The 12,379-nt window shown below is 33.3% G+C and overlaps 1 protein-coding gene across 5 annotated transcripts in view; it reads right to left on the bottom strand.

Moving 5' to 3' along the window:
• The window catches only part of PPP4R4 (protein phosphatase 4 regulatory subunit 4), a 119,733-nt gene that overhangs the window by 81,432 nt on the left and 25,922 nt on the right, over positions 1–12,379 (bottom strand). For all 5 annotated transcript variants that reach the window (XM_032180045.2, XM_032180044.2, XM_058429715.1 and 2 more), the window contains exon 3: positions 3,484–3,586. In XM_032180045.2, coding sequence (XP_032035936.1) covers positions 3,484–3,586 — 103 coding nt within the window. The remainder of the gene's footprint in view (positions 1–3,483; positions 3,587–12,379) is intronic.

A 12,379-nucleotide genomic window follows, 5' to 3' on the forward strand; every position in this document is an offset into this window, starting at 1 on the left:
TGTAACACTAACTCTGTTTCTGACATTTTATTTTTAAACGTTAAATTCCTTTATCTCTAAAACAGTGAAAATAGCAACATATTTTTTAAATCACTTTTCAATTAATCCATTATCATAAGAACAAAATGCAAATGCAATAAAACAAAAATATCACTGGTGAAAGTTTATAATACATAAGGCCAGCAAAATCTCCATTACTTCATCTGATATTCTTAAAGGTAAAGACAAAGTAAAAAGTGAGCTCTAAAAGCTGCACACACTACTATTATAAATGTGGTAAAAATCTTGGTATTAACTTCTTGCATAAAATATGTATTGTTCATATCTTTAAATTATCTAAACATAAATCATTCATAAAAGACTAGTATTACCTAGTACACGAATTATTTTCCTTATGAATTTAACAGACTATCAACTATAACTGAAAACCAGCAGAACCATATGCATGGTCAAGCCAGAAATCTGAAAGTCATCTCTCACTTCACAAACCCAATCTGTTATGAAATTCTGCTCATTCTACCTTAACCCACGTATCTCAGATATGTCCACTGCTCTCTACTGTCTTAATTAGTTGTGCTCATACTAGCTATGAGGGCCAGTACTGAAGCTTCCTAACTATCCCACTCCAATCTATTCTCCACACCATAACCAAAATGATCACTGTGAAACAGAAACACGATTAAGTCACTGCCTGCTTTAAAGCCTTCAATGACTTTTCACTGTCCTAAGAATGAAAACCAATGTTTGCATGCTCTGTCATCAACCATTTCTCTAACCTCTTCTCAATCACACCCCACCCCATCTACTGGGTCCAAAACACATCTGTCGCTCTCAGTCCCACCCAGCTCTTTCAACTTAGGGCTAATTACCGTCCTCTCCACCTGAACTACTTGGTCCTGACTCTCAAATGGCTGCTTCTTTCCATCCCTTCAGTCTTCTGCTCCTCAAAAAGGCATTCCTTGCCATCCCAATGCACAGCAGGTGCCCTCGTTACTATATTACTTTATCTCACCACCTCATGCTCTGTACACTCAGAGTGCTTATCACAAATGACCATTATACCTTTCTTGGGTGGGTAGGGATTTACTTGTTTAATGTCTGTTTCTCCATCTGAACCGTAGCCTCCTCCTTGAGGGCAAGTCCCCTATCTTTTGTTCACTTCTATTTTCCCAGTGCTTAGAACAGTGCCTGCCTTATAAAAGGACTCAGTAAATATTTATGAATGAATGAGAATGCCATTATTACTAAATGCTCAAGATCACTTTCTTTTAAAAAATTGAGAAATCATGGCCAAGCAAAAGTAAATAAAGCAGTTATCCAAGATGTTGTCAGCATTTCATCACTGGAAAGTAAACACTCACAGAAGTGAGGTGGAATTGACAAAGATGCTAACCAGGAGTACCAGTAAGTCATAACAAAATCTGAATACAATGAATTTAAAATAATATGCACAGAAACACAGATTTTATCATTTGAAATGGGAGTCATTAAATGTTTGGCTGTCTACATTATATATTAGACTATCAATAAAAGTCATTATTTTTGGAGTTACCCCCATAAAGCCCTTCTCATTTGCCTTATTCTTCAGCATTTTTACATCAAATCAGAAGCACACAATACTCTATTATACTTGTTCTCTCACTGTTTTCCATGGTCACTAGACCTTCCTAATATACAGTCTAATCTGGACTCTTCTACCTTTTTGGTATCTCTTTTAAACGGAGTACAGCAAGACGATGGTCCTAAATAAATGGTTGCATGTTGATTAGTAAAATAAATGAATGAAATCATTCACCTATAAATAAAGGTTTCCTTAGTACATATTCATTAGTATATACTACCTTTGTATCCATTATTCAGTTAATATACTCTGTATTATGGATTAATTTTCATTACTTTTAAAGCTTATTAAAACCATATCTTCTATAACTCAGGCATACCTTACGGTTTCAAAAGATACATTTGATTCTTTGTATAAATATGCTATACATATGAGTGTATAATATTCTTTATACACTCTCATGAAATTAAGGTTTGGGGGGAGCTGTTACTTAATTTCCTTTATTGTGAACTCAACAAAAGGATTTTTGCAAAGTAATTTAGAGACCTCTAAAGTTCACTGCTCTCTTTCATCTTTTATTCTTGCATATGAAACTTTGGATATCTAATATGCTTTCTGTGGACCAGATTTCACCTGCTCAATGCAGGGTGTGCAAAATGCAATATTCTTAGCTATAAATCTAATTTGCTTACTTACATTAACTCTGTAGCCAAGAGGACCTAAATACCTGTTCCTTTCTGCTATTGTTTAACTGGCACTTCCAGGTGTCATGCTGACAAGTGTAGGTCAGTTAGTATCACTGAAATTGAATGTAAAAATAAACCTGGTCTGTGTGGGCCTAATTCCTTTGAAATTATGGCATGATTCTGGGAAAAACAGATATAAAAAAGCTTGATTTGCTTTTGAATCACATGCAATGCCAAAATAAATATCATCTTAATTCACCATTGGAATCAGTCAAAACGTTCATAGTGCCTGCATAGGTGGGCATCTCATGAAAATAACATGGTATGTCCCTGATCTAAATCACAGTAACTAGAACCATGCTACACATGCCGAAAAATAAAACTCAAGGACTCAATAATAACTTCAGTATTTTAAACACATAAATTAAAAATTATGAGAAGAGCTATATCCAAATAAAAAAAACAAGCAAAATCTACCAACCTCTATTAGCAAACATAATCCTCATTAGTATGTAACCTCACTGACCCCATTAGTAGGTAAACTCTTGGAGGACACACACACTGGTGTCTGTTTTGTTCATTCAAGTTCTTATAAAGAAAAGCACTTTGCATGTAAGTACAAATAAATAATTATTAAATATTTAATAGTTGAAATTATTTAATTTTATATTAATAATCAGTAAATATTAAATAGAAGAACGAATGTAATAGTAGATCAAACATTTTTGTTCATAGCAGAAAAACTAATTCTGAAGAAATTTATAAAGCAACAAATTACATACACATCTAAAATTGTGATGGCTATAATTCAATCTTTATCTGATGATTCTTCAGAAGTCATCATAGGGTCAATTGTTAGGAATATCAGCTCAATTATATTGTCAATGTTATACAAATACTATTAATATAGATTTAAGTCAACAGAATATTAAATACTTTTTTTTAAGAATAATTAAGAGGTGTTTTTGAGCTACTAAAAACTACCTTTAGTAAAATGTCTCTACTGAGAAAATGACTAAAGAAATTTTACAACTTAAGATCTGGATTTCTCCATTTCCATCAGCTAATTTCCCTAAATATTTTCATTATAATTCAAAATGTATATAATAACACTTCCTCCACTCAATTTTTAGGTGTAAAAGATCAGCCATCAAAGCTCCAAAATCCTCTTTCAACAATGACAACATGCTGCTGGGAAAAAATGGGAAACTCCAATCTTATTTCATACCAACTTACTCTGACTTTTGGCAACACTCTCCGAAGCGTCTCAGTGGGATTCTGTCGCATCAAAAATGGGAGATTTGCAATCACACTTGTTCCTTGGACATCCTGACCAGCACTTACAAAGAAAACACAAATTTAAAATTTATAATTACAAGCTGAATTCCTCTGCACAGTTATAAAAAGTATGGACTAATTGGAAAAACGACTGCTTTGAATGTTAAGCACTCAGACTTCTAAGTTTTAAGCCAGAAATACATCATTTAGATATAAAACTAAAACCAAAACTGAAATTTCATTAAGCAAATCTTATAACAAATACATGAAGATATTAATTATGCTTGTGCTGAAACAAGATTGTCTATTGTTTTATATGTCTTAAGTCTAAAAGTTTTGAGACTATTATTAAATACATATTTTTTAATTCTACCTCATTTTTTCCTGTGACCTGTCAGTTCGCCATACTTTATAAAAATATATAAATGGTAACATTTTATTATGGTAAAACATTAATAATCATAGCAACAGGGACAGCAATAAAATCAACTACAGCGAAATCATACAACTTTCTCTTGGTACAGTGAAATCATTTGTTGCACTAGATTTGACTCCATGTCAGAAACTTCTTAAAGATACACTCAATACTCTTAAAGATCAGCAGGGTATATTTACATAATTCCTTTTTAAATTAACGTTCATTAAAGAGTTATCAAAATAATCTCAGCAATACTCTAGTGGCCTAAATACCTTGAAAAAAATGTTCAGATTCTTCCAAAAAAAACCATTTCCACAAACAGCAAAAAACTGTTTTCAAATATAACCAAAGTGGCCTAAGTTCTGAAAGTACTTGAAGTATACATATATATATACTTATATCTTATATACTTATATATATCTTATACTTATATATATATCTTATATATATCTTATATACTTACATAGATATATATAAAAACATATAGATATATATATCATAAGATTATATATATGATTATATACAATCATAAGATTATATAATCTTATATATATCTTATATACTTATATATCTTATATACTTATATATATATCATATACTTATATAGATATATATAGATAAAAACATATATAGATATATATATCAAAAAGATGCTAATAAACATGGCATCACCTCAGAGGGAAATTCTACCTGTTCTTAACTGACACCAATTTAAATATTGATTGCTGATTCCATAATATTTACTTATTGATTAGAATTATTTTTACTTATCTCTTCAAATGATTTGTAGTTATATGTACATAAGACCTTAATACATGTTTTACATAGTTTTTTAAATATTATTTTTGCTTCAGAGTAAGTTATATTAGAAACATATTCTGATTCTAAATGAAGCTGCCCTGCCATGAAGAAAGGCTTTTTCTGTTGCAATATGGTAAGCTATGAAATACAGGACATCATAATCATTCCACTGTTCTCATCACTCTCTAGGAGAATCCTTTAATAGACAAAATTCAGAAGGAATAGCAAAGGGTGTGAAATAGAGAACCCATGCCAAATGGACAGAGGATCAAAAAAAGAAAAATTAAAGTTGCACAGAAAAATACTATTTGTAGTGAACTGAATGGTGGCCCCCTGAAAGATATGTCTACATCTTAATCCCAGAACCTGAGATTATTGTCTTAATTTTTAAAGGGCTCTTGAGATAAAGAGATTATCCTGGGTTATCCAAACTAGCTAGGCCCTAAATCCAATAGCAAGTGTCCTTAAAAGAGAAACTCAGAGAATAAAACACAATAGATGGCCATTTGACCACAGATGCAGAAATTTGAGCAATACAGCCACAAGTCAGGGAATGGTGACAACCACCAAAAGTTGGAATAGGCAAGAATGGATTCTCCTCTAGATCCCTGCTGACATCTTGACTTCAGACTTCTGTTTTCTAGAACTGTGACAGAATAAATTTCTATTATTTTTAAGCCACCCGGTTTGCGGTAATTTGTTACAACAACCAGAGGAACTAAATTTACTACACTACTAAAGAACTGAAAGAGAATAATATGAAAGAAAAAGAAAATGACAATGCCTGGCCCAGGGTAGAGGTTCAATAAATATCTCTTGAAAACATGAATGAATAGACAGCTAACTAGATGAACAGATGTCAGGAACATTAAATATTGAATGTTCAGTGAATTGTATTCACTAATTTGCAATTAAGATAAAAAAGGGTATAATCTCTAATACCTCACGAAGGTGAAAACAAAACTTTTCACAGGAAGCCAAGAAAAAGAAAACAGAAGCAAAAAAAAGAACAAATAAAAAATAAAATGATATACTTTAGCCTCAAAATATCAACAATTACATTAAATATAAGTGGTCTAAATATATCAGTTTAAGACCAGAATTGGCAGAGTAGATTTTAAAAATGATTCAACTATGTACTGCCTACAAGCAGCTCACTTCAAATATAACAGTATCAGTGGTTGAAAATAAAGAATGGAAAATAATGTATCATAGAAATGTGAATCAAAAGAAAGCAGGAGTGGCTATATGAATATCAAGTAAAGTAAATCTCAGAGAAGAGAAAATCACCAGAGACAGACAGGGACACTATAAAATGATAAAAGAGATGAATCCACCAAGAAATAGCAATCGTAAGTGTGCATACAACAAACTGAGTTGCAAAATATGTGATGCAAAAACTGATGAGACTGAAAAGAAAAACAGACAAATACACAGGTGCAGCTGGAAATTTCAGAACCCATCTCTCGACAACTGACAGAACTACACAGGGAATCAGCAAAGATATAGAAGAACTCAAGAATACCATCAACCAAGATTTAGTAGACATTTATAGAACACTCTATCCAACAAGAGCAGAATATACATTCCATTCAAGTGCCCAAAGAATATATATCAAGACAGACCACAAAACAAACCTCAACAAATTTTTGAAAATTTAAATAATACAGAATTTTCTCTAACCACAATGGAATCAAACTAGAAGTCAGTAAAAGAAAGGTAACAGAAAAATCTCCCAACTCTTGGAAACTAAACAACAAACTTCTATATTTTCCCATGAATCAAAGAGAAAGGTCTCACGGGAAATCAAAAAATACACTGAACTAATGAAAATAAAAAATCAACATTTGTGGGATACAGCTAACATATTCAAAGAGGGAAATGTAACCATTAGAAAAAAACGGAACATCTCAAATCAATAATCTAACTTTCCACTTCAAGAACCTAGAACAAAATAATCACAATACAAGCAGAAGAAACAAAGAGATGAGATTAATAATAAAAATAGAAAAAATAAAGAAAAGGAAGGAAACAAAGACCTAGTTGTTTTAAAGATCAATAAAAATCAACTAACCTCAGCAAGAAAGACAAAAGAACAAGACATGAATTACCAACATCAGGATTGAAACGGTAGGTATCTCTACAGACTGCAGAAATTAAAAGGATAATAAGTGAATGCTACGAATACTTCTATACATATAAATTTGAAAACTTAGACAAAATGGACCAATTCTTTGAAAAACATAAATAGTCACAACTTATCCAATATGAAAGAGATAATCTGAATGCTCCTACAACTATTAGAGAAATTGAATTAATATTTTCAAAGTCCTAAAAAAATTTTCCAGGCCCAGATGGTTTCAATGGAGAATACTACCAAACATTTAATGAAAAATTAACACTGTTCTATACAACCTCTTCCAGAAAAGAGAAGAGGAGGTGGCACTTCCTAAATCACTTCATGAAGAAAAACTGCAAAGCAGTATACCTCATATATATAGATGCAAAAATATTTAAGAAAATTTTAGCAAGAATTATATACCATGATCAAATGAAGTTTACTGCAGGGATGCAAGGCTGGTTCAATATTAAAAATCAATGTACTCCATCATATTAACAGGCTAAAGAAGAAAAATATCACACGATCATGCCAATTCAGAAAAAACATTTGACAAAAGTCAACACATGAACACTGAAATTACAAATTCAATATAATTTATAATCACTCCAAAAAACTAACAAAATATATACAGAAGTTGTAGGTTGAAAATACACAATGCTGAAAGAAATCAAAGGATATCTAAGCAATTAGAGAGGCACACATTGGGAAATTCAGCATGGTAAATATGGCGATTCTCCCCAAAGTGGTATACAGCTTTAACACAATTCCTAGCAAAATACCAACAAGATTTTGGGAGACCTAGATTATATTTTTTCTAAATTTGTATGAGAAACCAAAGGAATGAGCATAGCTGAAACAATTTTTAAAAAGAGGAATGAAGTAGGAGGAATTGTGTCCACCCACTGTTAAGACTTATTATATAGCTATAGTAACCAAGACTGCACAGTATTGGTGGAGGCAGAGAGACACAGATCCACAGGACAGAAGAGAGAACCCATAAATAGACCCCCACACATATGCCCAACTGATTTTTGGCAACAGTGCAGAGACATCCAGTAGACAAAAGATAGCCTTTTCATCAAATGGCACTGAAGCAACTAGATACCCACAGGTGTTTAAAATTAAAAAAAAAAAAAAAAACTGACATGACCTATGCCTCACACTAAGTAAATCACAGACTTATACCTAAAACATAAAACTAATCACTTCTCAGCCTTTTCACTAAGATCAAGTGTGAAACGTATAATAGAGCTGTCAGGAAAAACATGGGCAAATAGCTTCCAGATCTAGGGCTAGACAAAGAATTCTTAAACTTGACAGTAAAAGCATGATCCACAAGAAAGAAAAGTTAGACTGCATCAAAATTTAAAACTTTTGCATTGTGAAAGACCCTGTAAAAGGATGAAAAGACAAGCCACAGACTGGGAGAAAATACTTGCAAATGAATGTTTGAAAAAGGACTAGTGTCAAGACCATATAAAGAACTCTCAAAACTCAATAGAAATAAAATGCACAATCCAATTCAAAAATGGGTAAAAGACATGAGGGAACATTTTACTGAGGATGATACACAGATTGCAAATAAGCCCACTAAAAGATGCTTAATTCATTAACCATCAGGCAAACACAAAGTAAAAGGACAATGAGATATCACTACACACTTATCAGAATGGCTAAAATTTTAAAAACACTACCAAAAGCAAAAAAAACTGGATGACTCATTGCTGCTAGGAATGTAAGCCGGTATAGCCACTCTGGAAAACACTTTGGAAGTTTCTTAAAATATTAAATATGCAACACCATACAAGCCAGAAATTGTACTCTGGGGCATTTATCCCAAAGAAATAAAAATTTCTGTTCACATAAAAACTTGTGGATGAATGTTTATAACACCTTTATTTGAACAACAACAACAAAAAAAAAGATATGAAAACAATGATATGTCCTTAAGTGAAGAAATGGATAAATGAACCATACCGTGGAATGCTACTCAGCAATAAAAAGGAAAAAAAACTATTTATATGTGTATCCACCTGAAGAATCTCCAGAAATTATGTTAAGTGAAAAAAATTCAATTCCAAAAGGTTACATACCGTATGATTCCACTTATATAGCATTCTTGAAATGACAAAGTTATGTAAATAGAGAACAGGTAAGTGAATTCCAGGGGCTAAGGAGAGATATAGGAGCAGGAGGGAAATAGGTGTGATTACACAAGTGTAATGTGAGAGATCCTATGGTGATGGAAATCTTATGCATCCTGATTTTATCAATGTCAACATCCTGTCAAGATGTTACTATAGGGGGAAACTGGATAAAGAGAACATGGGTATTTCTGTATTATTTCTTACAACTGTATGTGAACCTATAGTTTTCTCAAAATAAAAAGGTTTTTTTTTGTTGTTTTTTTTTTTTTGAGATGGAGTCTGGCTCTGTCACCAGGCTGGAGTGCAGTGGCGCAATCTCGGCTCACTGAAACCTCCGACTCCCTGGTTCAAGCTATTCTCCTGCCTCAGCCTCCCGAGTAGCTGGGATTACAGGCACGTGCCACCACGCCTGGCTAAGTTTTTGTTTTTATTTTTTAGTAGAGACGGGGTTTCACCATGTTGGCCAGGATGGTCTCCATCTCTTGACCTCATGATCCACCCGCTTCAGCCTCCCTGGGATTACAGGCGTGAGCCACCACACCAGGCCAAAAGGGTTAATTTTTGAAATCAGTCAATGTAACAGAATTTTCAAAAAACACATGGATACACCTCACTGCACGTGGAAATCTGAGAAATCCAGTATGTACCCATGATTTAAAACTATCAGCAAACTACAAATAGAAGGGAACTTCTTCGACCAGATAAAGAATATCTATGACAAACTTAGAGCTAGCATCATACTTAATGGTGAAAGAAAGAATACTTTCCCCCAAGTCAGGAACAAGGCAGGGATGTTGACCATTACCACTTCTTTATTTTAATCCATAAACACAATATTTATTTTTGTTTATTTAGATCTTTGAATAATTTATTCAGTTTTATGTAATTTTTAACAAACAGATCTTACACACATTTTCTTAGATTCGTATCTAAGCACTTCTTTATTTCTATAGGTTTTTGGGGAACAGGTGGTGTTTGGTTATATGAATAAGTTCTTCAGCGGTGACTTCTGAGATTTTGGTGCACCTATCACATAAGCAGTGTACACTGTACCCAGTGTGTAGTCTTTTACCCCTCACATCCCTCCCACCCTTTCCCCAGAGTCCCCAAAGTCCACTGTATCATTCTTATGCCTTTGCGTCCTCATAGCTTAGCTCCCGCTTATAAGTGAGAACATACGATGTTTGGTTTTCCATTCCTGAGTTACTTCACTTAGAATAATAGTCTCCAACTCCATCAAGGTTGCTGCAAATGCCAATATTTTGTTCTTTTTTATGGTGAGTGTGTATATATATGTGTGTATATATATATATATTTGATACACACACACACATTTTCTCTTTTTTTAATTTTATCATTATACTTTAAGTTTTAGGGTACATGTGCACAGCGTGCAGGTTACACATGTATACATGTGCCATGTTGGTGTGCTGCACCCATTAACTCATCATTTAGCATTAGGTATATCTCCTAATGCTATTCCTCTCACACACACACACATTTTCTTTATCTACTCATTGACTGATGGGCATTTGGGCTGGTTGCATATTTTAGCAACTGCAAATTGTGCTGCTATAAGCATGCATGTACAAGCATCTTTTTTATATAATGACTTCTTTTCCTCTGGGTAGATAGTTAGTAGGTACAGAATCACAGAATGGGTAAGAATTCACCAACCAGCTGCTGTCCTCAAGAGACTCACCTAACACACATAAGGACTCACATAAACTTAAGGTAAAGGGGTAGAAAAAGATATTCCATGCAAATGGTCACCAAAAGTGAGCAGGAGTAGCCATTCTTGCATCAGACAAAACAAACTTTAAAGTAACAGCAGTTTAAAAAGACAAAGAGGGATATTATATATTGATAAAAGGACTTGTCCAACAGTAAAATATCACAATCCTAAATATATATACACCTAACACTGGAGCTCCCAAATTTATAAAACAATTACTACTAGACCTAAGACAGCAGCACAATAATAGTGGGGGACTTCAATACCTCACTGACAGTACTAGAAAGGTCATCAAGACAGAAAGTCAACAAGGAAACAATGGACTTAAACTATAGCCTGGAACAAATGAACTTAACAGATATCTACAGAACATTCTACCCAACAACTGAAGAACACACATTCTATTCATCAGCACATGGAACATTCTCCAAGAAAGACCATACGATAGGCCACAAAACAAGTCTCAATAAATTTAAGAAAATCTAAATTATATTAAGTACTCTTTCCGACCACAGTGGAATAAAATTGGAAATCAACTCCAAAAGGAACCCTCGAAACCATGCAAATACATGGAAATTTAATAATCTGTTCCTGAATGATCATTGAGTCAACAATGAAATCAAGATGGAAATTAAAAAATTCTTTCAACTGAATAATAGTGACACAACTTACCAAAATCACTGGGATAGAGCAAAAGCGGTGCTAAGAGAAGAGTTCATAGCATTAAATGTCTACATCAAAAAGTCTGAAAGAGCACAAATAGACTAACTGAGGTCGCACCTCAAGGAACTAGAGAAACAACAAACCAAACCCAAACCCAGCAGAAGAAAAGAAGTAACAAAGATCAAAACAGGACTAAATGAAATGGAAACCAAAAAAATACAAAAGATAAGTGAAACAAAAAGCTGGTCCTTTGAAAAGATAAACTAAATTGATAGACCACTAGCGAGATTAACCAAGAAGAGAGAAGATCCAAATAAGCTCAATTAGAAATGAAATGGGAGATATCAAAACCAATACCACAGAAATACAAAAGATCATTCAAGGTTACTGGGAACACCTTTATGCACACAAAGTAGAAAACCTAGAGGAGATGGATACATTCCTGGAAGTATACAACCCTCCTAGATTAAACCAGAAAGAAATAGAAACTCTGAACACACCAATAACAAGCAGCAAGATTGAAATTGTAATTTTAAAATTGCCAACAAAGAGAAATCCAGGACCAGACAGATTCACAGCTGAATTCTATCATTCAAAGAAGAATTGGTACCAATCCTATTGAAACTAGGCCATTACCACTATCCAACACTGTGTTGGACCTCTGAGCCAGTGCAATAAGGCAAGAAAAGGAAATGAAGGACTTACAGATTAGAAAGGAAGAAGTTTAATTGTCTTTATTCACAAACAACACAGTTGTCTATGGTGAATATCCTAAATAATCTACAAAATGGCTAGAATAAGTGAGTCTAGCAGTATGCAGAATACAAGGTCAATATATAAAAGTATCTCTACTTTTATATATTACATTCTCCATATAATAGAAAAGAAATATAAATTATAATTGTTAAAGTAATCTAATTTACATTAACATAACAATATTGATATGGAAGGGAGTACAGGGAAGTGCT

Source organism: Hylobates moloch, unplaced genomic scaffold (assembly GCF_009828535.3).
Source record: "Hylobates moloch isolate HMO894 unplaced genomic scaffold, HMol_V3 SCAFFOLD_16, whole genome shotgun sequence".
Lineage (NCBI taxonomy): Eukaryota > Metazoa > Chordata > Mammalia > Primates > Hylobatidae > Hylobates > Hylobates moloch.